Genomic DNA, 27,632 nt, shown 5'->3' with positions numbered 1-27,632 from the left:
AGAGAGTGAGAAGCCGACATCAGCTGATCGGACACCAGCCGATGCCGCGCCAACTGATCCGCTGCCAGCTGAACGCATTCACGCAGCCGATGCATCTACGGCAAGGTTTGCGTGGGAGGAATACACAGACATTGATCCGTGGGCTACCGGAATTCACAAGATGGCATGGCTTGCTGTTGGACACGACAGATCACCAGCTGCTGAACTACTTCAGGCTGCTCTCTCCTGATGCTGCTTTTCAGCTACTGTCAGACGAGACAAACAGGTAGGCAGAGAAATTTTTTGAATCGCGGGCTGCGCTTGCATTGCATTCTCATTTTTCAAAGTTGAAACCCACAACAAAAGACGAGCTGAAGCACGCTGTGGCATTACAAATAGAGATGGGACAGAACTGGTGATATAACTTCAGAGAGCATTGGTCCAAATGTGCTTTGTCCTCTGGTGGCTTTGGACAGGTTATGCAGCGTGATGATAGGTACGTGATGCTGCAAAGTTTTATTCAGAAAATTTGGTGGCAGTGGCAGGGCACGATGGCAAACGGGTGACTTGTCACTCTACAGTACACACTAACAATATATGTGAGAAAGTGCAGCAACAGACAATTGAAAAGTAGGCACCAAAGCAACACATATTGTAAGCAGTGCAATGTGGCAATGACTGAAATTGGCTGCTTTGAGCGAGATCAGGCTTTGCAGGACTTTGCTGTGTAAAATGTATGTGATATGTATGTGAAATCATAGAGTATGCAGGCTCATACAACATGCAAGACAGTAATATTTGTCAAAAAGTAAAAAAATTTTGTTGATTTCAATTGCTTTGTGTTTTTTTTTTAAAAAAAGTTAGTTTTTGGAAAAATATTCAGCCCTGGGAGAAAAGAAACAAAAAAAAATTAGCCCTAAAAGAGTTAAAGAGAGTGATAATGACAGTTTTCATTTCATGTTGAGTGTGGGGTCACTGAAATAAATTTATGAAGAAATAATAAAATACATAAAGAAATAACCAAGAAAAGGCATAATCCATAATATATTTAATTATCTTTGTTCACATATTGTCCATCCATCCATTTTCCAACCCGCTGAATCCGAACACAGGGTCACGGGGGTCTGCTGGAGCCAATCCCAGCCAACACAGGGCACAAGGCAGGAACCAATCCTGGGCAGGGTGCCAACCCACCGCAGGACAAACACACCCACACACCAAGCACACACTAGGGCCAATTTAGAATCGCCAGTCCACCTAACCTGCATGTCTTTGGAATGTGGGAGGAAACCGGAGCGCCCGAAGGAAACCCACGCAGACACGGGGAGAACATGCAAACTCCACGCAGGGAGGACCCGGGAATCGAACCCAGGTCCCCAGATCTCTCAACTGCGAGGCAGCAGCGTCACATATTGTTTATTTCTTTATTATCATATTTTAAAATACGTTTATTTACATGTTTATTTATTTATCCCCCCACACACATATTCCCCCATAGTTGAAAAATTTGTTTCATTTTTTCAGTTACATTAAGTAACTGTACTTTTCGCTACTTGGTTTAAATAACCCAACATTAGAACACAGTCTCACAAGAATTTTACTTTCAGTGGAGAGTTCTTCTAACACACGGCCTTTTATACTGCTATATCTGTTCAACATTTATCTTTACTGTTGTTCATATCTTTCCACTTCCCCTGCATTATCATTTGTTATGTTATTCAAAGTCTTACTTTTTGTGTAGTTATGGTGGGTCTTTTTTAGTGGGTTAGAACTTAGTGTGTGTGTGGTTTTTTAATTCCCTGCTTTTCTCCGTGAGGGTTCTTTTGCCAAGGGTAGTGAGACAATTTTACTTGTAAACTGATCATGACCCAGTTTTTCTCATTTCATGTTCTTTATAGATCTCCTTTTATTCTCCCATTAACAAGCTCAGTAAACTTTGCAGTAACCTTTTGAGAAGATGAAAAGGGCTATGACAGGAGGAGATTTGTGCCAGTTATACTACTGTGTACATAAAGAACAGTCCCAAGCTATTCATCACAAACAACATGCTTATCTTTGTTTTGGCATCCCATTAATTATTTCTGTAATTCTTTTAGTCTGTTTATGAAAGCTAGTTGCAGTTAACTTCTTAATGGGCATTATTCACAAACTGTTTCATTAATTTGGAAGTAAAAGGTATTCTTTGACTTCATAATACTTCATGAGGAATTCTATTTTGAGCAACTTTGAGAAAGCAAGATGCATCTACTACTGCTACCAAAACTTGGCAATAAAACACACTAATGCCATTTACTTTTACTCCTATGATCTGGGCTTAAAATAAGATCAATGTCTCTCCTGTACATTGTAAAAGGCAACCAACAGGCATCTGCCATTAAAAACTTGCTACACTAATCCCTTGATGATAAGATACAAAGATGAGAGTTACAAAGCATGGACAAGGTACAGGCATTCATCATGCCTTGTGGGTGCCCTAGCTGCCCACATCAAGCAGAAAGTTGAGAAACCCGGTTTATGACAATCGTAGCCCTGATGCAGTATAGGGAAGTATGTTTGGTGGCAAGAGAAATGAAGAAAGGGCAGTGAGTAAAAGATGTGAAGGAAGCAGTATCTAGAAAAAGGGTAGACAAAGTGATGGAATTGAACAGGAAGAATAAGCATGCTCTAATTGTTAAAATGATTGTTAGAAAATGACTGACAAACATAGTCCTGACATATGCCCCACTGGTTTGCAGAAGCAACAAAGAGAGAGGTGAGTTTAGGACAGACTGATGGGAGCAGATGTCGGGTACCTTGGCAGATGTGATTGTGCTGGGATGTGATATGAATGGGTATGTTGAGACGACTAGTGATGCTCTGACCGATTGGCTGCTAATGTAAAATAGTTCATTGTCACTTGCTTATAGGTAAATTAGTTGATCTCAAAAAGTTCACTTTTCAGCATCTACTTTTCTAAGCTTTACTTCAAAGCCAGCAAAAGGGTCTCTGCTGACAGAAATGTGCATTTTCAGCAGAAAAGTGAAAAAAGAAGTTGCTTTAATGAGTTCAGACTATTTAATTTTGTCTTTTAATTAAAATGGACTTTCCTTTTCTGAGTATGGATGGTAATCAAGCTTGTGTTTAATACAGCAGATCACATTTTTGAATTAGAAGAAGAACAGATAAATACGAATTTTCCCTCACTGCTTTGTAAACAATAGGCTTCTTAGGAAATATTTCTGTTTTACTTGTAAACTAATTAAAAATGTTAGTCATGTATCTTCTTGATAAACACCTTACGGGCATTTTCTTTTATTAGTATTGTGGCTCACAATTATGACAAGCGTTATACTTTTATGAAATATTATAGATAAATGTTTTGTGTACATGTTTTATCGGTTTAAAACAGCATGTATTTCAAGGGGTTTTAGTATTTTATATGGTCAATGAACAATAATCCAACAGAATTTCACTTTAATACAAGTGAACAGATAACATGTGTGGTCTACAGTTTATAACCAATAAAACAGTAAAGTACATGTATGTCTCAATTTATTATATTCTACAACATCTGTATATTATGTTTACTTGAATCATGGCAAGAATTAATGTACAGGTATGTGCATCTCTAAATGAGGCCACTCTGTCTGGATGTATTCCCTTTGCAGCGGCTTGCAGCCCAGGTCAGTGTCACAGTCTGGCTGTAATTGTTATTTATACCTGAATTGAACATCAAAGGGACACCCACTGAATGTCCATCGAGTGTTTGTTTCTAAAACTGATATCAGAATCTGACTCTTTACTAATTACTGCTTTTTATTATCCTTTAAAATATAATGGGTCTTTTTAAAGTGATCTGGCTGAAAGACTAACACAGTCAAATTCTCATTTTCAAAAATATTTCTTTTAAGTGATTTAAAATCTACATTGATATTCCTAAATATTAGCTAACACAAATTATGTTTTACCAGTAACGGCGCACTGCACGATAACATGCAGTGAATACACTTGACTTGAGCATTCCTAGTTTTCATCTTCTTTCTCAGTACGTTTAGCATTCGTTTGCTCAGAGGTTGATGCGCTTGCTGCTTCCTGAGCAGCTCTTCTTTTCTCCACCCTAGAGAACCTTCTTTCGTTGGCATCTTTTTGCGTTAAAACTGATTAATTCAGTGTTTGTGTTGAAATTACTTAGTACGTTTTCTTTAATTTTTCACTTAAGCTGGCACTCAAGTCTTCAATCTGCCTCAAGAATGATTTAAGATATGAAGAGGTAGGGGAAGTGACGGCAAAGGTGGTAGGGATGAGAATGGCGCACGGCCGCATACGCCGCCCTGCTGGTCGCTGCCAAGAGTTGATTATACAATAAAATAAAATAAAAAGAGGAATAACCTTGGAGGTCAATCATCACCCAAAATGTGGATAGTAGACGTCACGTAGTATATGTGTACCAAATTTCAGGTCACTAGGTCAAACGATCTGCGAGCTACAGGCGATTTAAAATCCTGGACAGACAAACGAACTGGATTTAGGTGGCGCGGTAGCAGCTTGCAACAGCCTCTCTGGACCGAAAGTGTTTTTATGTAGTATTTGTTAATTTGTTTTTTTTTTCCGCTCTTCAGTAGTACATGGACATCAGAACAACTAGTGTCCATGTATATCAGCGTGAGACACTTCTCTGCTACTGATATTCATATAAAAACATAAAGAATGATCTGCGGAACAATCTGTGCGACATCTGTCTGCTCCAAGAACCGGAACTTCAGCCCCCAGCGTCTCCTGATGCCAATGGCTGAGGGAGTAGCACACTGAAGCGGTACACGAGGAAGCGGAGATGCGGGAAGCGAGCGGGAGTCTGTGCTAGGCTAAAAGCTAACCCTAGCCGGCCGGCGCTCCCATCCATATTACTTTCTAATTTCTGCTCCCTGGACAATAAATTGGGCTGTATTCGACTCCAGTGAACTACCCCGTGTGAGTGAGACTGTTGTGTCTTTGTTTTCACGGAGACGTGGCTCAGCGACAGAGTTCCGGACGCCGCCATTCAGCTAGATGGGCTAGCCGCGTTTCGAGCCAACATAATTGCTACTCTGTGCGGTAAGACTCGCGGTGGTGGACTGTGTGTTTATATCAACACGGAATGGTGCAGTAACTCTGTGCTTGTTTCTAGCTACTGCTCACCGCTAGTGGAGTTTATGATTGTTAAATGTAGACCTTTTTATTTGCCTCGGGAATTCACCACCATCCACATAATCGAAGTTTACATACCCCACAGCAATAATGCTAAGGAAGCACTCTGGGAACTGTACAGTGCCATCACAGACATACAGAACACACACTGGACTGGTTATTGTCGCTGAAGATTTCAATCACACGAATCTCAAGTCAGTGCTCCCTAAATTCCATCAGTTTGTGGACTTTGCAATGAGAAGGACAAACACACTGGATCTTATTTATACAAACATCCCTGCCGCGTATCGGGCGCAGCCCCGCCCCCACGTCGGAAACTCAGATCACATCTCTGTCACGTTAATTCCAGCATACAGACCACTTATCAGACGCACCAAACCGGTTCTGAAGCAGGTGAGAACCTGGCCAGCAGAAGCCATCTCTGCTCTTCAAGACTATTTTGAGTGCACTGACTGGGACATGTTTAGAGAGGCTGCAACCAACACTGACTGTATCAACTTGGAGGAGTACACGTCATCAGTGACCAGCTACATCTATAAGTGCATTGATGACGTTACTGTCTCCAAGTACATCACCGCACGCCCCAACCAGAAACCATGGATTACAGAGGAAGTGCATGTGCTACTGAGGACCCGGGACTCAGCCTTTAGGGAAGGTGATAAAATCGCCCTGAGAACAGCGAGGGCCAAACTATCCCACACCATCAGAGCAGCAAAGCATGCACACGCCCAGAGAATCCATGGACTCTTCCAACATGACAAAGATGGACGGAGCATGTGAAAAGGCATCCAGGCTATCACTAATTACAGGACAACACCACCCACCCGTGACAGTGACGCCTCCCTTCCAGATGTGCTGAATAACTTCTATGCACAGTTTGAAGCACAGAACAATGTGGTGATGAGGAAGACCACCTCTCCTCCTAGCAACCAGGCATTAAATGTGACTGTGGCCGATGTGAGAAATACTCTACGAAGAGTCAACCCATGGAAGGCTGCAGCACCAGACAATATTCCTGGCAGAGTACTAAGGGAATGTGCAGACCAGCTGGCAGAAGTTTTTACTGACATCTTCAACATCTCCCTGAGCAACACCATCATCCCAACCTGCTTCAAAACCACCACCATAGTTCCTGTGCCAAAAACGTCACAATTGTCCAACCTCAATGACTATGAAGTGCTTCCAGAAGCTTGTCATGAGGCACATCAAAACCCTGCTGCCCCCCTCACTGGACCCCCTGCAGTTTGCTTACTGCCGGAACCGTTCAACAGATGATGCAATATCCACCACTCTCCATCTGGCTCTTGCTCATCTGGACAATAAAGACACATACGTTCGAAAGCTGTTTATCGACTTCAGCTCAGCATTCACCACGATCATTCCTCAGCAGCTGACGGAAAAGCTGAGCCTGCTGGGACTGAACACCTCCCTCTGTAACTGAATTCTGGACTTCCTGACTGAGAGACCTCAGTCAGTCAGGATTGGGAACAACATCCCCAGAACCACCACACTGAGCACTGTATCCCCTCATGGCTGTGTGCTCAGTCCATTACTGTTCACACTGCTGACTCATGACTGTGCAGCAACACACAGATCTAATCACATCATAAAATTCGCCAATGACACGACTGTGGTGGGTCTCATCAGCAACAACAATGAGTCAGCATACAGAGAGGAGGTGCAGTGGTTAACGGTCTGGTGTAAAGCCAATACCCTGTCTCTGAATGTAGACAAAACAAAGGAGATGATTGTTGACTTTAGGAAGACTAAGAGTGACCATCTGCCACTGAACATTGACGGCTCAACTGTGGAGGTCGTCAATAGCACCAAGTTCCTGGGTGTCCACCTGGCAGAGAACCTCATCTGCTCCCACAGCACCAGCTCTTTAGCCAAGAAAGCCCAGCAGTGGCTCTACTTCCTGGGTAGGCTGAGGAAAGCCCATTTTCCACCAGCTATTCTAACAACATTCTACAGAGGAACCATAGAGAGCATCCTGAGTGGTTTGGAAATTGCACGGTCAGGGATCCCAAAGCCGTACAACAGATAGTGAAGACAGCTGAGAAGATCATCGGTGTCTCTCTTCCCTCCATCATGGACATTTACACCACATGCTGCATCCGCAAAGCCATCAGCATTGTGAATGATCAAACACACCCTTCGCATTCACTGTTTACACTCCTGCCATTGAGAAAAAGGTAACGAAGCATTCGGGCCCTCAACACCAGAATGTGTAACAGTTTCTTCCCCCAAGCAGTCAGACTCCTGAATACTCATGGACCAGACTGATATCTGATATATGTGTTCTGTAGTATTGCACATGGTTGCACGTTTGCACATTTGACTCACATGCACCTTGTTATATATTATGTGTCTTTATGTTATGTGTCGTGGATTCTTCGTTGTCCTGTGTTTTATGTATCACCATGGTCCTGGAGGAACGTTGTTTCGTTTCACTGTATGCTGTACTACTATATATGGATGACATGACAATAAATACTCTTGAACCTTAAACACCCACACGGTAGCGTATTATATAGAAAGATGTAAATGACCTTCTTCTAGCATTTTGAATTTCTGTATTTTTTTTCTTGAGTTTATTATTTCTTATTCAACCCCAAGTGCTTCCTGTTTGTGTATTACTCTGATTTTCTAGAAATATTTTTAACAATATTTTAGCAAAAAATGTGTGCATTTTGCACATAGTGAGCTCATGATTGCATGCCCTTTTTTCATCGGTGTTTTTCATACTTTTTGCAGTTTTTTAGTACTGTTCTCCATAGATACCCATTCTATCAGAAACTTAGTTATCTTCATTGTCCATGAAAATATGAGATAAAAAATTTTCCTTGGCTATCATTACAAGTGACTGGGAGTAAATGACATATAATAAATATTTTTGGATGGAATATTCCTTTAAATTGTTTTTCTAAGCTACTCATATTTTACATTTTTGGTTTATGTCGTCAAAAATATTTTTAATCTATATTAACTATTAAATAATGAATATGCCATGAATATATTAGTGTTTGTTAATCATTGCAAAAAAATACAATATTTAATATGTGCTGATATAACAAAACACTACAATCCACCTATTAACGTATTAAGTTACATGAAGAATTCCTGTACAAAATTTGGAATCATGGTATATAGCCACACTATCCATCCATCCATCCATTTTCCAACCCGCTGAATCCAAACAGGGTCACGGGGGTCTGCTGGAGCCAATCCCAGCCAACACAGGGCACAAGGCAGGGAACCAATCCCGGGCAGGGTGCCAACCCACCGCAGTATAGCCACACTAGTAGGACAAAAAAGTTTGTCTTTCATGTGCCAACTGATGCTTTAGCAAACACGGTCACAAGCAAAAGCAAAACCTGTTTTCTATGGCTAAAACATACTTTCACAGTACAGAATTAAAAAATACAGAGTAGCCTAAGGCAAAATTCTGTTACTGTTTCTTATACGACTAATTCTATTAATTTCTTCCCAATGATTCTTTATATGAGCAAACAGAAGTTTCACTCTGCTTTCAAATATCCAAAATGAGTAGAAAGCTACAAGCAAAACTGTCACAAATAAACTTTTACATACAAAGTTGAAGGTAAAACTACATTACAATGTGAGGATGAGCCAACACGGAAAGATCCTCATCAAGAACATTTTACTTTGACAACACTTTATTCATATTGTAAATTTCAAGCACTGATGATGGCAGAAACAAAAAGACACATATAACCTAAAACCTAATTAAACCATATCTACCTGCACCGCAAATAAAAATCAAAAAACGTCATGTCCTTCTTCTCATGATGCACATGGGAGCAAATTATTGTCATTTTAAGTTCCACTAGTGTTACCTGGCACTGCTTCAGTAAGGAAGTGGAAAGGTGGAAAAGTTAATAAGTAATTCAGGTTATATAATACCAAATGGTATTACTGTCAAACTTGCTATATCTAGCACATATATATTATCGGTTTTGGGTAGCTTCTTTGTATACAAAATATTCTTGGCATTTCCTTGTGGTGCAAATAACCCTAAATTGCAAAAAATAACTCGGGTGACAATTTGGCAATACCCGGGGTAGCTGGGGGCATAACAAAAAAAAGTATGACAAATGCTTGATTAAAGAACAAGTTACATGAAATGGGTGGGACCTGAACCCAGACTTTTTAGTTGAAAAGCAAGCATGCTAATTCTCACATCTTACATGGCGCTATTTTTCACACTGTAATATTTCATATCACTCTCTATTTTGAAACTGTAGTACTGTTTGCTGACTTTTCCTGTGGTATTATTTCCTTCTTTGCCGTGAATATACAGTGAGAAACAAAATTACTGTGTTTGGACTAAATATGATCTGTAATCCCAATTCATTACGAGATTTGAGTCAACTGTGTGTTTACAACCTTTCATTCCCACTGCAATCCACCTTTCTACCTCTCAAATGGGTAACATCAAAAGTTACAAACTCTTGAATTATGCAACACCAAATTCGATATGAAAAGAGTGCTTCAAAGTTTACAATGGCCGTGCAATGGACTAGTCAGAGATTACATATTTAACCCCAAATTGCAATAAATTACATCAGAGACAATATGTCTCCGCCATATTGGCCTTAGGTTAAAAAGAAATAGCGAGGAAAGTACCTGATTAAAGAAAATGTTAAAATCTAATGGGAATGAATTGAACTCAGATTGCTTGGTTGAAAGGCAAGTGAACTAATCATCATACCATCAACACAAGCACAAATGCTATTTACCACAAGTTAAATGTAATTTTATACTTGATACTTCTGTACTAATGTATGCATTTTCTTAGTTAAGTTTATTAAACATTTAACTGCTGTTTAATTATTGCTTTCATTGTAGAAACAAAAGAAACATTATTAAGGAAAACAACCTTTCAGTAAGTAAAGAAATGGTACCTGTCGTTTTAATGAAACCAGCTCCATGTCCAGTTGTCTAAGAATTGTGTTTGCAGCACCTGGACTACAGGAAATGGCCACCACATCCTCTTGAGTAAGGTACATGCCTTTAGGAGGGCGACATTTAGAGCGCTGTGAATGGTGGCGATGCTGTAGGTTCTGGTATTCTCGTCTTCCTAACCCAATCTTACTAGTCTGGACAGGTTGCTCAGAATGAGTCTAAAGAAAGAGAAACATAAAATAATTAAAACTGAACTCACTGCAATGACTACCGAAGCAAAGTACGTACATTAGGTCTAGACCGAATTCTCTTATCTTACTATTAGTATGTTTGTAATGGTACAAATAATACAGTTACATGAAAAAATATATTTAGACTTTAACATCCAAGAAATTTAGTAAATGTTTTGCATAAAGAATCAGAAACATGTAAACATTTACACAGAATTATGAATTACCACATTATAGTGACTCAAAATTGGCAGATATAATTTTCCACTAATTTTTTGGCATATTCTGAAGAACACTGAATGGTCTTGTGGACTATACTGGGCATTTGGAATGCTAGCATGACAGAAAAGGATTTGCTAGTAATTTTATGTTTTATCTTTATGTAGCTTGATGATGCCTATATGTTGAGAAGTGAGGTTTCAAATGTGTTGCTATTGCCTTACACTTTGTCTTGTTCTTGCCCTCTTCACTGTGTATTTTGTACCATGCAGCTAAGGGTAGGAATTTAGGATGCTCCCCATTTTGTTTTTATTTTTTAAACCGTTTTCAAATTCAAATTGGCTAAAAAAATGTACAGTTTTTATTTGCATCTTTAATTGTTGCATACTGCAGTATTAAAACACAAAAGAACTTCATTCAAAACCTAACAAGATAAAGACTGGTTTTAGAAAATTAAAATGAAAGCAATTTCCAAGGATTGATTGAATTTGTTAAAACATTTTACATTCTATAATCATCCATTTGTCCATTTACTTAACTTGCTTAATTCAGTTTTATGATCAGAAGGAGATTCTGTTTGGGAAACTTTTGAGACAAGGCAGTAACCAGCCATGTCAGCCCTTTATGCTGCACATTCCATCATATAAACACAAAAACACACGTTCATCCATAATGGGCCATTTTATAGTCACGATCGATCTTGTTATAAGGCAAAATTCATAATTTTCTTCAATAATAACAGCAAATATGTACAGAAAAAACCCCAAAAAACAACCTTTTCTTTTACAAACCATGATTCTACAGGACACCATCTCAAGATCCTTTGCAAATAGAGACATCCAATTGACTTACAGTGCAATCTTTAACCACTAGACCACAATGTCCTATAAGATACAACCTACTTTTCAAGTGTGACTTGCAAAAGTCAGATTCAAAATTAAAAAAAAATAACTCATTTTAACATTTTATACTTTAGGTAGTACCACATCTAAAATTGAATTCCTTAGCAGAGAATATCAAGCATCTAAGGCTGGGTTTCTAAAACACTGCATCACAGTTACTGATGTATTTGATGGTAATGGGTCACAGTGGGTTACCACGGTTTCATTAAGCAGTTGCTCTGCTGATCATCGTCGATTTCCCCCCAGATTTGCCGATCATCCACTATTCCCCAAGGGGGACGCTCTGATGATCACTCAGGAATTCAACAAGAAATGAACGGGTCTCTTTGACAGTATAAAGGTAAGATTGAGTTACGACAAAAAAAGTTTAAGAAACCCTGATCTAAGAATTTATCTAAATTTTAAACACCACCCAACACCAAATTTCTATAAGGGAAATCTGATACCCATCTAAGGTGATAAATCTAATTACAATGAAAATTTGTTAATATGTATTGGCCTGGGTTCATAAAACTATGTGTAATTAGACTTGCATGTTACAAAGTGATAAAATGTGTTAAATCATCACAAATAACTGGATGTCACAGCATCAAGAAAGTATAGCACACTCTTCGCTTATAGTAACTGAATGTATACTCATTGGAGCTGTGTTTTAACTAAATGTGAAAATATTCAAAGATTCAGAATACCCAAAAGGGTAAAGAGGACAATTACTGTTTAATGAATTGAATATACCACATACCTTATAAGGTTTTGACATTTAAAATGTGTAGGAGTTGAGTGGTGCAGGGAAATTCTATCTTTATTGGACTGTATGCCATTCTGTTCACACCATTTCATGAATGATTAAGTATGGACTTAAATATATATATATATCTGATATACTTTATTATTCCCTGAAGGAAAATGGTCTTTTTGCAAAACCTTTGTGAGTCAGCCATTGCACAGCACCCCGAAGTAATTTTCATATAAAGGTCCTTATAGTAACAACTTTCCTGATACCAGCGTATAAACCTTATAATTCGCAATGTATGTTTTTCCTTATAAGAATAGTCATTTACATGTATTTTTCAGTGCCAATTTTCCAAACTGACTTTCAGATCAAAAAAAAGATAAATGACAAGGAATGTTAAATTACAAATAGCCTTCATTGACTGCTGTTTTTAACAAACAAATTTGGTCAAAAATACAAGGCTAGATTAAATAGTAATATGTTTATAGGAACTGCCAGACATTAGCAGTCATATTATTCTTTTGTTTAAGATAAAGATTTACAATTGTCAGAAAGTAAAACTTTCAAGCAAAACGCCTCATGAGAAAAATTACAAACAACAAAAGAAAAATGGTATAACAGTTCAAATTATTACTTGTAACTTACATAGAACTATATCATTACTAAAATTTCCAACACACCTTTAGAGAAGATTTAAAAAGAAAATAAATTAACTACATCATAAACTACACAAAATACAGGCAAAGCACAATTGAAGATGGAGTAAACAGTGTTAACATGGCAGCATCAGACACAAGGGAACCAGGGGACATTCTAATGCAAGGCACACTTACACTTGTAGGGCCAATTTCGAGTTTCTAGATAACCTAATATGTATATATCTTTGGAATACAGAAGACATCAACGAAGCTGCATCCATGATGTAGCAGTGCTAACCACTGAGCCACCCTGCTGCTCAAACAAATGAATATGGAATACAAGAAAATCTGCTTGCACATATATCTGTAATCTGTAGGTAGAATGCCCAAAGGGGACTGGGCGGTCTCGTGGCCTGGAACCCCTACAGATTTTATTTTTTTCTCCAGCCTTCTGGAGTTTTTTTTTGTTTTTTCTGTCCACCCTGGCCATCGGACCTTACTCCTTTTTATGTTAACTAAGGTTGTCTTATTTTAATTTCTTATTTGTCTTTTATTCTTCTTTTCTTCATTATGTAAAGCACTTTGAGCTACTTTTTGTATGAAAATGTGCTATATAAATAAATGTTGTTGTTGTTGTTGTTAATTTCAGTTCAGCATTAACATAATAAATGCAGAAATGATGTTCACTTAATAGTCATACATATAGTACATACAGTATAGCTTCCTTGTGAAATATTATTCTTTCATATACTTACATACTTTACATCTACTTAATACTGTCATTATTATGTTACAATGCTTACTTTCCTTTTTCAAGTGTCACATATTATATATTCTTGCTTTTTGCTTTCTATATTATGCTGTGTAAATCAGTTAGAAAGTTATTTCTTGGGCTCTGCTACATAAAACACTAAGAAAGCTCTTTACATTCAGAAATTTCTATCAAAAGATTGGTGAAGCTCCTACATAAATACTGATTGGTTTATATTTACATTATAATAAGTGTTACCACACCCAATCATCTTGAGAACCCACCACGGCTGAAGCTGGGCACAGTGGTGCATCACAACCACTGACCTGCTTAAACCTGAGAGTTTTTAACTGTAGCGCTCCATAAACTTTCACCCTCCAAACTCCTGCAGGCTCTGACAGCACCTGAAGAAGATAACAGCTGGAGCACTTAGAACATTTATGTTAACAGAGAGAGAAAGATCATCTTTACTGTTCTATCAATTCTGCTGAATTACAAATGGGATTTCCCCAGCCAACCGCATGAATTGTATGCTTAATTATTACTCACTACAAGCCAAGTATAAAATTATATTTGTCTCAATTGATTTTTGTTGTTTTTTTATTCTTGTGGCTTTGAGGTGCTACTCTTAAGTGGAATTATCTTTCCACAGTGCGTTTCCCAACAGTGAGCTTGATCTATTCAAGGTGCTAACATGCAGTATAGTAAACTAGATTCTTTTCTTGTCGCCATATCTGCCAGTATTGGCAATAAAGTGACCAAAACACCTATACATTCATCCTTTCTAATCCAATCTGCTAATACACTGTGCTGAAACCTGCATCAGTAGCAGTGGATGCACACAAAGCCAGTTTAGGATTGTCGATTTGGGAGTAATTAGAGAAAAATCTAGACCATGACCATTTTAGGATTCACCCCCCGACATCTTGGAAATGTGAGACAGCATTCCCAACAAGGTCAAGACAGTGCATATAAAAAAAATCACAATTGTTAAAATCTACCAAATACCCTATTAGGCAAAAATAAATTGTTTACAACAACAACTATAACAATTTACTACTTGTATGCCGAAAATCACACAAGGAGTGCCTCAATGGGCTTTAACATGCCCTGTCTTTTGATAGCTTCCCAGCCATGACTCCCTAAGAAGACAAGAAAAAACTCCCAGAAAAATTCTGCAGGGAAAGAAAAATGGAACAAAACTGGAGAACGGCAATACAGACAAAGACCCTCTTCCTGGGAGGTTGGGCATGTAATGGGTGACAAAAAATGGGGTAAAATACAATACACAAAACAGAACACAAGTAATCCTCTTTACAGAGCTAGATGTATCTATCATTGCCTCCTCAGAAATATAATACAATAGTACAAACCACTTTGCTCTTGCACAGTGCTATTCACCAAGTGCAGGCGCAGACCGCCACGACAACTTTGCTCAGAGGTAGGTTAATAAAAATAAAAACCTAATCGTAAATAAAAAAGGTCTGCAACATGAACTAATTTTGTACTCCCTTCAAATGCTGGATCCCCAAATAACAACAAAATCTTCATATTAATCAATTCTCACTTTTTTTAACATATCTTTTGAAACATAATCAGCGACCCATACACTTAAAAGTGCAAACTGAATGGTCTGATCTGGGTATATGAATTACTCTTACGAACAACTAGCAGCAATTTAAAAAAATATATTAGTCCATCTCTTCATTTTCTGATCACGAATGTTGTATTTTTATATACAAGGTGAGACACAAAAATAACCGGACTGGGCTTGGGGCTTTCCTGGAAGACCGTCTGGAGGTCGGCCGAACGTGAATCATAGAACTATATCCCCTCCTACATGCCCTCTCAAACCCTCAACCGGCTAGGTATATCCTGTGAACAGCCCAGTCAGTATTTGCACAATAATCACTACGCGAGTTGCCGCTATAATGTCAGGTGAAAAAAATCGAACAGCTAATCAACATCAAATTTCTTTTGAACAATTGAACAAAATAGCCACAGAAACTTATGAAATGATAAAAACAGTGTACGGTGATAACAGTTTGTCTCGCACACAAGTTTTTGAGTGGGACAAATGTTTCAAGGAGGGACAAGGAAATGTGTAAGACTTTCAACGCCCAGGTCACCCACGCTCGTCTTGGACAGATGAAAACATCAAAACAGTGAATCAAGATTGTTCGAAATGATCGTACTGCTTTTTCCGTAGAGCAGTTTTTGACTGATAAAAACACTTCTGTCCTCGATCATCCTCCCTATTCGCCCGATTTAGCTCCCTGTGATTTTTACTTGTTCCCGAAAATCAAAAGTGACCTGAAGGAAAAACATTTTTCTTCAATTGATGAAGCGAAGACAAAAACGGCAAGTCTGTTGAAGAGCCTCAAGCAAGAAGACTTCCAGCACTGTTTCAATCAACGGAAGATACTTATGGAGCGGTGTAGAGATTGGGAGGGGGAGTATATAGAAGCTGACAATGTTTAGAATGCTGTAATTCATCAATAAATATTTTTTTTACCAATCCAGTTATTTTTCTGTCTCACCTCGTATACTAATGTCTGTTTAGTGAAAATTCCAACACAGTGCTGTTTAAACATGCATTAACAGTTTTAAAATATGGCCCAAAGAATGAAGGTCACAAATTTGATGCTGCAAAAACTAATACTGTACATTAATCCTAAGGTAGGTTAGCTCTTAAGATAGATGACATACAAACATACAGGACCACCCAAATTATAAAACAGAAGAAAGGAAGTATGTATGCAACTAAATTTAAAATATAATTTCTTCTACTATGTATTCTAGTATGTGCAACAGTAACAAAAATGTAAAAAACTAAAATTTGCATATATTAAAATAAACTTGGATAAATTACTTTTCACAGGAGAAATTATATTTGACTAAGTGTTCAAAAAACACTTAAAAAGGGGAGTGTACTTCTTTCTACAATAACACTTTCATTTTACGACTTGGTTCTATAAATGTAAAAACTTTCCAATATAATTTTCTTTGCTCACTCGAATTATGCTACATGTCATAAGATGCAGTACCTCCTTTTTAGTTTCTTTACTTGGATCGTAATCACTGTCATTGGCTTCATTCGGGTTTGCTTCTTCCATTTCTTCATCACTAAATTAAAAAGTAAAACAATGAAAACAGATCAATAACACTACAACAAAACATGTACCACTGCAACAGTGAGTATTTTGTTTGATTGACCTGAGGGGAAAAAAAACAGAGTAGAAAGAAAACTTGTTAAATAATTACCTTTCTTCATGAGTACTACGATTCGCCAGTTTCCTTGCCTGTCGGTCCATTAGACTTGTCCTGGATCTTGTCTTTTTCCATGAATAATAATATTTCACTAAACTTGAAATTGACTTATCTGGTAACTTAATAGACAACAACAATAGTATTCATTAAATTCGGTGTTGTTTTTCTGATATATTGTAAATGTGTTAAACTACAGCACTCTCAACAAAACTACTTACAGTATTTTTTTCTAATAAAACAAGTTTAGTTTTTTTTAGCTCTTTTGAGAAAGAATCTGTAATGTCAGTTACCAAAATTTAGTTAACATAACTTAGAATTATTTTACAGCCTAAGCTAAGGTTTCAGATGTGATGCTTATAAATTTTAATTTAAACACTTCAAAGCTTTCTTCAATGTGCAAATAGAAATTTGGTTACTGAGCATTTATGCATTACGACACACAATGTCAACAGTGAGAAAAAGAAAATTTCACAGTAACCTCTCTTGCACATGGATATACTGTACCTTTGATTCTAGTAAATTATTTCTCTTTACGAAATGTATGAAAAATAAAGCATTTTATAATGTATTATTTACACCAAACATGTATTTTTTAAATATTGAATATTGAATATACTGTAATTCCATCCATTTCCTAAACCCGCTTATCCTGAGCAGGGTCATCGGTAAGCTAGAGCCTATAAAGCAAGCATCAGGTGCAAGACAAGAACAGTCATTAAGATAGATATATATATATATATATATATATATATATATATATATATATATAGATATATATATATATATATAGATATATATATATATATAGATATATATAGATATAGATGGCAATAGCTGTAAGACTTACTTCTGTTTATGCACTGCTTTATGCAAGCTATCAATCAATTCCTTTATCAAGTCAATTTTTTTATAACAAAGCTGCAGAGTGCTGAAACCTATGCTGACATTACTGGGCACAACAAAAGAACCAGGACAATATGTATGTATTTTGGAAACTAAAACAAACCAGAATATCTAAAGCAAATCCACATAGACATGGGATGAAAACAAAAGGTCCACACAAGTAGTAACAAGACCAGGGATGAAATTGTAATCTTTAGAACTACAAGGAAGTAGTCCTGACCACTTTTCCATACACCTGATCTACCCATGAACCCTTTTAGTTCAATCTAGGAGTGCAGAGAGCTTGCATCAGTTCCAACAGCACAATGCATGAAATTGGCAGTGTGCAGGCTGCAGGAGACTTGCTGCTTTCCAAGACAAGAACTGCCACCAGGAAGCGGACAAAAACTGCTGACTGACAGAGATTTACTTTAGTGCCCTAATCATCCTGGGTCTGCATATCACTTCTGCTGTCTCAGGAAGGGCAGCTAGAAGAAGCACGAGTGTGGGAGTATTGCCCTGTCCGATTCCTCAAAAAATGCTGTAGTCTATCCTAGATAAAGCACCTGTTCATTTCAGGGCACACTCACACAGGCACATACACTAAAACTCTAAATTGGTTCAGTATTTCATAAATGTAACATACTGTACATAGGTTTGAGAGGTGGAAGTATACTAAAAACAAACAAAACACCTGCTGAGACACTGTGAGAATGTGCAAGCTTCACATTGCCAAAAACAGGGCTAACTTCTGAAACCAGCTGTCTGGGGATATGAAGTTTTCATTCCAGCATTCTCTAAAAGTTAGTAAATACTGTATATTCTACTGATGAAACAAATTGAAAATTTATCTGCCCAGATACAGTGTGTACTGCAGGTTTTTCAGAAACAATATCCACATACCATCTGTTGAATTCTGTGGAAGCTTTTCCCATGAAAGCTAAAAGCTTGTTCAAACAACACTTTATCCTCTACCGTCCACTCATCTGGAAAAGGGGTGAAGTTTGGAAGGTCTGCAAGTGATTTTTCAATGTTGTGTTTGTGCCAAAACAACATACCCAAAGCCTGAAGATAGAAAAATGACACCATAAACACACACAAAAATGAATTTTACAAATAAAAACAGGTTTTGACATGGACTTAATTAATGATTTATATACAGTGTATGACTAATTTCCAGGTACAAAAATATTAAAGACTAACAGTTTTTTTTACTAATCCTGGAATTTGATAACCACAACTTGAACAGTTTTATTAAAGGGAACTGTAAAAGAGTATAAAATGCATACCTGCTCTACATTATAGCCATGCTTTTCTTTTGCAATCGCAATGTACTCATCCACTGCAGAATAAAGAAGAATGGAATGTAACTATTAAAAACACCATAAAGAGAAATGACAAAGCTCTTGTCAGTAGCCTTCAGCTCTGCTTTAGAATGTCCTACAAACATAAAACTAATTTTATAACTGTTGGATTATTATTATTATGTGATTATTTTGAAACATGAGGACCACTTGCTGATAACAAAAATTACAAGCTTGCCATTTAACGCTTCTTTTTTTCCCGGGATGTTTCCCCTTTTTATGGGTTTCAAATATTTATGCAAACTCAATGCTGGGAGGTATAACAGTTCATACCAAAAACCGTTTTTTATTTTTGTTATGATATGGATTTTTATTTTACCGCAATTTAAATAGCCTAAACAATGTTTGGAATGTGGTGCAGCGGGAAACTGTTTAAGGGGGGACCTTTTTCACTGCTGCACCGCTAAACACACATGCAATGGAGTACATACGTTAATGGAGGTATTGAGCGGTGAAAATGGACAGAGAACATTCCGAAACTGAAGCTGTCTGTTGTCTGGAGATTTTGGTTTTTAAAGGTCAGATGTGGACCAAACAACAATTTACTGCAAATGCTGTTGAGCTATTTGCTTCCCCACCAGAGCTGCAAACATGCTTTGGAGTACCATGAATGTACGGAAGTAAGATTGGCACCCTCCACGTCCTCAGGTAAAACTGAAAAAGCTAGAGGACACTCGAGCCAGACGTCACTTGTAGACGCGTTTGCTAGAGGTACTGCCTACGACAAAAAATGCAAGTGGTGGATCAAGATAACCAATGCCATTACAATCCATATAGCTAACGTGTCAGTGGACAGAGATTATTAACATTAACTGAAAGTATAGTTGGTTTACAAAAAATATTTACTATTTATTCGTTTTCTAAGACATGTTCAGTGCAATACAACTTTTGACAAGCACCTCTGGATATTTTACTAAATCTAAATGCCTCTTTAGATGGTTGAAAATATGTTGTCAAAATTATAGTTTAAATTGTTTGCAAAATTTGTTTAATAAAGAGGTTCTATATTTTGACTGCATTTGTCATGTAATATGATTCCTTCTTTTCATTAGTGCCACCCCCTTGAAAACTATCACTTTATGGGGCCATGCAAACCTGTATTAATACTTGGGTGCACATTAAAATGTTTTGTTTGTACAATGTACAATTCTCATGACAGTGGAATAGGTTATTAGCCAGTCTACTGCAGTAATTACAATGGAAAATGTAGTTAACATCCACTCATGCATGGGAAAAAAATACCGTTGAATACCGTGAAACTCGTATAATTTGGAAAAATACTGTGATATAGAATTTTGGTTATACCGCCCAGCACTACTCAATAATCACAAATGTTACATTGTATTGTCATGCATCATATTAAACAATAATAATACATTTTATTTATATAGCGCCTTTCCCATGCTCAAGGCACTTCACAGAGTTTAAGATAGAACGGCAGGGTATACAGTGTATAGCTTTGTACAAACCAGATAAATAAATAAAGAAGATTAAGACAGTAAATTCAGAGAAAAAGCCTGACAGACAACATAACTGATGGTCTAGCACACACACATAGGTTACATGAGCAACTTGACATAGAGGTAAACTGAGAGAAGGTTAATAAAGTCACGTAGAGCTAAAAGCCTTCCTGAACAGTTGAGTTTTGAGTTGTTTTTTAAAAGAATTCATGGAGTCAGCTGATCTCATTAATTTCGGTAGGTCATTCCAGAGTCTGGGCGCTATACAGCTGAAGGCCCTGTCACCCATGGAGTGCAGATTAGTGTGGGGCACAACAAGATTGCCAGAATCAGAGGACCTTAGTGGGCGGACAGGCACATAGTGATGGAGTAGATCACTGATGTAGTTTGGCGCGAGGTCATTTAAGGCTTTGTAGGTTATTAGTAGGATTTTATATTTGATTCTGTAAGGACACAGGGAGCCAGTGAAGGCGGAGCAGGATGGGTGTGATGTGCTCGCTGCTGCTGGTTTGAGTAAGGAGTTTTGAATAAGCTGGAGCTGTGATATAAGATTAGAAGGGGTGCCTTCCAGTAGGGAATTGCAATACCACGTCAGAACTCTTTTCTGTTTTGCTTCAGAAAAAAGTTTATTTCCTAAAATGCAACACACTTTAAAAAGTGAATACATGTGTAATAATTATACACTGTAAAAAAAATGGCTATAATTTTACTGGTATTTTTTATAGTAAAAGTACTGTCTTATTTGTTTACAGTATTTTACTGTTGAACACAATGCATTCTAGAAAATGCATTACAGTCAAGCATGTTTATAGTAAATTATTGTATTTCAGGGGAAAAATGCAATGCATCATGGGAGGTCTAACCTTTTAGGTGAAAATAAACGAGTTTGGAATGAAACCTGTCACACACCCTGTACCACAAAGGTAGCCTTTACTCTCTCCGGGAGACAACATGACTCATCTTTTGTTTTTTCACCACTGAATTCAGCTTGACTATATCCCAAAGAACAGCTGTATTAAGCTGATATAACTTTAAAAGAATACCCTTTCATCTTAAGATAGATTATTTTTGAGTATTGTGCACAAGAGAGAAATTAGGTCTGTGTGGGTTACCATATACAGTATCAGGCAATTTTCTAGGAGTTTTTGCTATATTTTCTGGTGCATTTTTCATGGCAGAGAATTCTATATTTGCATAAAGCTGGATGATTTATATTTTGAAGCACCTTCTATGGGGTAAAGGTGCAGATGGTTCCTGGTGATTACTGCAGCTTTGGTCAGTGGGAAAAGAAGTTAAAGGTAACATACTGTATATTTATATAGAGTGCTGAATGTTTTATGTGGTTATGGAAACATATGGTTGATTGTTTAAGCTGTACAGCCTATCCACATCACAAATGCATACGTTTCCTTGTGACAAAATGCACAAGATATATGACAAGCTAGAGATGACCGTTCAGTACATTTGACACATTTGTTAAGGTAATTGCTAAGCTGTTCCATTATCTCATCCTAAGACATCTTAAAGGTCTTCACCGTTTCTGGTACTGATGAGTATTTCAATTCAGTTTACTGATATTATTTAAATATAAGTAATTATATATTTAAAATGAAAATTCATATGTCATAGTCCTGTTTCCATACACAAAGCACGATAACATATATACAATATTAAAATAAGACGTTTTGTTGCAGAATCACAAGAGAAGAGAAATGTGCAACTCATAATAATCCGTTCACAAATGAACAGGAGTCAAAAGACTGGTTCTTGTGTGGTGGCTTATTCGTGAATTAAATGAATGAGAATCATTAGGCTGATTCTGAAGCAGCGACTTGTTCACAAATCAAATGAGTCAAGGCTCATGATTCAGGCAGTTGAGATTTAAACTTCTTTCAGCGAAATGAAAGATGCTGACGACATCATGCGGGAAGGACACCCATGCGCTTTAGCACTCCCGTTGAGCTCCACTGAATCGATTTGTTAGTGCTCACAGGTCAGCTGATATGTTTCACTAAAACGAGTCATTTAATAACAGAAAATTGTTTGCGAATCACCCATCACTAGTTTCTGTGTCTACTACATGTTCTAGTAGTTTGTTCCACATTTTCACAACCCTTTGAGTAAAGAAGTGCTTGCTGGATCCAGTCCTAAATGCACTTCCCTTTAATTTCAACTGCTATCCATGAGTAAGTGATTCACTGCTAAACTGAAATAAATCAGCTGGATCTACTTTATCATTGCCTTGGAAAATTTTGAAGGCATGGTTTAGGTCCCCACACAGTCTCCTCTGCTCGAGACTAAACTAATTCTCTGAGTCTACTAGACTATGACAAGTCCAGAAGTCCTGGGATGCACATACTGTAATTGTCTTCTCTGCAGCTTTAATTGCTGCTAGGGTCCTTCCTGTAGCGTGGTGACCAGAACTGCACAGAACACTATAGATGTGGTCTCACTAGTGTAAACTTTTCCTAATGTGAATTTTCTTTGATGTTTTAAAGTGTGTAAACTAATGATTCTACTTTTAATATAAAGTTTAGTTTACAGCATATCATACTTTCGTTTTATAATGAAAGTAGTGTACTATGAAGTATACATTAGTGTATTACACATTGACTTCAGTACATTACTGATATTTTCATTTAGTTTCTTACTGTAATATTTACAGTACATACTTTGCTGGCAGTGCTTTACTGTAAAAAAAATTTTAAGACTACATTTTCATTCAAGCTGTTATCTGCTTAATTGCATACTTAATGATCTGTCCAGAACTTATAAAAGCAGAAAACAACGCTATACAGTAATAAAAACAATTGCACTTTCTAAAATATGACTAATATAAAAGGAAAATGGTGACTGTTACAGTAACATTAAATACAACATTTGGCAAAATTAATGAAGGATAACTGAGCTCTTTAAAAGCACATATGTATAATCCCACAATTCTTACTTACATTTAGCATCAGCAATAGTGTGAAATGGAGACCACACCAACATCCCCCCACTTTCTTTATCACTGTATTTTGTAGCACCTCAAAAGTGAAAAACAGAAGTGACTTTTAGTTAAACTGTACATAAAAAGGCTTAAAATAGTATAAGTTGTATTAAAATTGTAAGAATTACTTGAAAACTGCAGCATACTGGCATTCAGCTAAATGATATTTTAATGTTTTAAAGATATTTCATTCATTTGCTTGTTTTATTTTTGAATCCCTTTCAGATTAATATTTATATGGTATCTTTCATGATGAACACCACCTTAAAGCTCTTCGATACACACAGCAGCGATCTAAATGCATTCAATCGGCGCTTTGCCAGGTAATTCGGGTTGCTATTCGGGTTGCTGATGGTCGCACAGGCTGCCACCAAGGCTGGAGTGTTGACTGGTAGCCTCGATAGCCCGTTACGAGTCTGCACTTCGTTACAATATTAATTTACTACCCTTGGAGAAAAACATATATACATATGCAGGTCTTTATAAAATAACGCAATGTTCGTAAACCCTTTAATCCACTTAACTGCTGCCGGAGACCGGAGCCTTCCCCACCGCATCTGATGCCAAGCAGGAATCAACATTGAACAGAGCGTCGGACCCCCGCTAACCCACCCGCACTCACACTCGGCCAGTTCAGAACTGCCAATTAACCGAACATCGTCATATTAAAATGTGCACATTAACACACGATCGCCTTTGTTTATGCCACTTTTTAAAGTACTTTCCATGTTACCCTTTGGAAAGGCCGGAATCGCACAGTAATTACAAATTATGAAGGAACTCTCTTTGCATTCAAAAAGCTCAGACAACAAGAAAACGTGAAGGTCGCCGGCATTAGGCTAGCGTGACAGAGCTCGATGTTGGGCTCACACTGCGATACCCAGGCATTGATCTCTTGCTCGTCGAGGCTACTCACAGTAAGCGCCAAATAGTCATAGATAACGTTACCGGGATCATATTCAGGGATAGTCGCTTGATATTCCGATCCCACGCGCATTCCCACATCTACGAATAAAACAAAAAAGAACAAGTTAGCCGTTTTCAATTATAAAAAAAAAACAATGCCAAACTGCATTTGTGCAAATAGTGGAGTTCGAGGCTATCACCGTGTTCCTCGTCGCTGCCACTCTCCTCGGAAAAATGTCCATTAGAAGCGTTGGAAGGGCTTTTTGTCCCATTTGATCGTCCTTTTCCCAGATATTCTGGACCCTTTTCCATCATCCCCGGCATGATCAAATCGTCATGTATTTATTTATTAAATTAAGTAATTAAAATATACAAGAAAAAAAGGCGAATTATTAATGTGACTCGGCACGCTTTCCCTAAACAACTCCCCTTTCTGCGCAGCACTGTCACTCTGTCAAGTATCCATCCGCCTGTTCATTTATATAAATTCGCGGCTTGCTGCTTTACCATGGGCAGGGCTTTTTTATAAAGGTTTTTGCACGATTTTCCACGTGTATGCATTCGCATAAGTCCATTTGCCTCGGTCATAGGCAGAGAGAAGAGAGGGAATGGAAGAGTGGCCGAGAGCTGCTTTTCGCGGCGGAAGGTGTTTGTCATGCGCGGAGAGGCACTCTGGTGGCGTTTACAGCGGAGCCGCCGCTGCCACAGACAGTCAATGTTGCCTGGCACGAGCTGTTTACATGTCGTGTCGTGGCGTGGCAGCGGTGGAGGGCAACCAGAACGTGTCGAAAAACCAAGGAAATCCAAGTATAACAGCATGGAATTGCATGATCTACGCATTTATAATACACCTTAGGGTTTATATTTGAGAGATCGACTTGAGGTCATCAGTAGAAATTAGCCTTTAGCGTACGTTCCTCGAAAGGTTTTAATGCTTTTGATAAAAGTTAACCCGTTGTTTACATATTTTCAGAGTTCACGAAGAACACGAAAATTTACAAAATTAAACTCATTTACACCGACGGCAAAATGGGCACAGCCTGGTTACTTTTTTAAACCTACACTTTTGTAGATCCCTTGAATGCATGGAAGCGCGTGCCCACCTTATTACATTTTAACGATCGTTTACCTGTTGGAAAGAAACTGCAGGGAGTGAATTCATGCCTTTAAGCTAAAAACTTTTTAAGAGAACATCACCAGTCAAAAGTGTCACTTGATTGTTAAGGGCACAGGCTCCACACATCAGGCCGGGACGAACCTGAGCCATGGACCTTAATAGAAGAAAAAAAAATGTAAAAGGCTTTCTTTACCAAAAAATGTTGTATTCCACAGAAGATGTCCTCGTATCAGAAGTCGTATGATACGAACAGTGTACTGTGGAAAACGCATATAGAAATTAAAGCGTAACACAAGATCGTTCGGTTTTAGAATTTGCAGAATTTTATGTGGTCTTGAAGCTGAGCCACAATTCAGTATACACTAACATTCTGAGAGTATACACTAACATTCAGTATACACTAACACTCACTAACATTCTATCCCATCAATTTTCTACACCTTCCTTCTTCCGAACAGGGTCGTGTGGGAGCTGCAGCAATCTCTGGGCAGGGTGCCCCCGGCCCCCCTTAGTCTAACTCGTGGAGTAAGGTATAATTCTTGCAGCACAGGCAGGAAACATTCCTGAACAGGATGCCACCACATGGCAGACCCCACTCACTCACCCACCTACGCCAATACTCAGCCAGTTAGGAATGCTCATTTAATCTAACAAGCATGTTTTTGGGTAAGTGGGAGGTAAAAACCCACACAGAACAAAGAGAAGGTGCAAATGTGACAGACTCACAGAGAGGCAAGCAATTTGAAACCCAGAATGCTGTATCGACTAAACAGAAGCACACACCCCAGTACCATCATAAAACACTAATCCAAAACGAAATATTACTTATTAACATATTAACAGTAGGTGTACTGATCAGTGTGTAATACAAATGTATTTATGCTGATTTTCAGCCATTCATTTAGACATGGCATATTTATTAATCTTAAAACAGGGGTCTCCAACTCCAGTCCTGGAGAGCTACTGTGTCTGCAGGTTTTCATTCTAACCCTTTTCTTAATTAGTGACCAGATTTTGTTGCTAATTAACTCTTTGCCTTAATTTTAATTGATGCACATCTTAAGACTTAGGTTCCTTAATTATTTCTTTCTTCCTTAATTAGCAACCAAAAAAAAAAAAAAAAACACATAAATAACAACCTGCGTCCATCACACAATAACTGAAAATAAAGAAATGTGAAGGCCTCAGTAATGTTGATCTGCTCAGGTCCACAAAACATTTTAACAGCACTCTTAAAAAGAAAATCAACAGTTTTGGAAATGGCAGAATGAGCGCCATGGAATTAAATAAACAGGTTTAATTAGCAACGAGAATTGACTTCAGATTAAGAAACTGAAGTGAAGTTGGTTAGAGTTTGAGGCCCCAACTTAGTTGGTCATCTGTTGGCTCGCTTCACCTTAAATTCATGTTTAAGTGCCGTTTAAGGAAAAAAGAATCAATTCAGCGGTCAGAGTCTCAAGAAAAGTCAATTAAAATAAAGGGAAATAGTTAATTAGCAGCAAAAACTGGTCACTAATTAAGAAAAGAGAATGAAAACTTGCAGTCACAGTAGCTCTCCAGGACTGGAGTTGGAGACCCCTGATCTAAAAATATAAAGATGGGCACACTTGTTTTTGCACAGTCACAGTAATTGCAAGGTTTTCTTTCAACCAAGTTCACAAGTTAGATTGCACCTGTATATTATCTTCCTCCTTAATAAGTCTACTTACTGTACTTTGCATGGGCTATGTTTTAGCCATCCTGTAAATGTTTGCATAGGTTGGTCTGTTAATGCTTTATTTAAATTACTTTAACCTTATCCTTCTAAAAGAGTACTATGGAGTAGTGCTGTTTGAGGACAACACATTGGTGGAAAAAAATAAATAAAGAATTGGTTATCAGCTGTAATTCACACCAGTGTCTGCTTATCAGAAGTGACCTGCCCTTTAGCAAATAAGTGATCTGGCCAAAACGAAGAAGAGTACATGCAATAGCTATGTTTCTTGTCTGGCTCTTTACTATTCAAGATCTCTCTCTTTTTTAATCAGTGTCATAAAATTATCCTCGTTATCACATCAAATTGAAATTAATTCAACCTCAGCATTATTTGCTGTTTTT

At 37.7% G+C, this 27,632-nt stretch overlaps 1 protein-coding gene across 3 annotated transcripts in view; it reads right to left on the bottom strand.

The window, feature by feature from the left end:
• rcor3 (REST corepressor 3) overlaps positions 1-24,881 on the bottom strand; it is a 33,790-nt gene extending 8,909 nt beyond the window's left edge. Inside the window, exons 1-8 of one of the 3 annotated variants that reach the window (XM_028820160.2) lie at positions 24,619-24,881; positions 24,461-24,517; positions 23,472-23,549; positions 18,986-19,038; positions 18,600-18,761; positions 16,809-16,933; positions 16,592-16,670; positions 10,071-10,289 (exon numbers count right to left, since the gene is read on the bottom strand). In XM_028820160.2, the coding sequence (XP_028675993.1) occupies positions 10,071-10,289; positions 16,592-16,670; positions 16,809-16,933; positions 18,600-18,761; positions 18,986-19,038; positions 23,472-23,549; positions 24,461-24,517; positions 24,619-24,742 (897 nt within the window). In that variant the 5' untranslated portion in view covers positions 24,743-24,881. The other 2 variants (XM_028820159.2, XM_051919688.1) reach the window with 2 other exon arrangements.
• Between the last annotated feature and the right edge of the window lie 2,751 nt (positions 24,882-27,632).

Source organism: Erpetoichthys calabaricus, chromosome 15 (assembly GCF_900747795.2).
Source record: "Erpetoichthys calabaricus chromosome 15, fErpCal1.3, whole genome shotgun sequence".
Taxonomy (NCBI): Eukaryota; Metazoa; Chordata; class Cladistia; order Polypteriformes; family Polypteridae; genus Erpetoichthys; species Erpetoichthys calabaricus.
The sequence above is the reverse complement of the archived record's forward strand: the minus strand, read 5'-3'. Positions and strand labels throughout refer to the sequence as shown.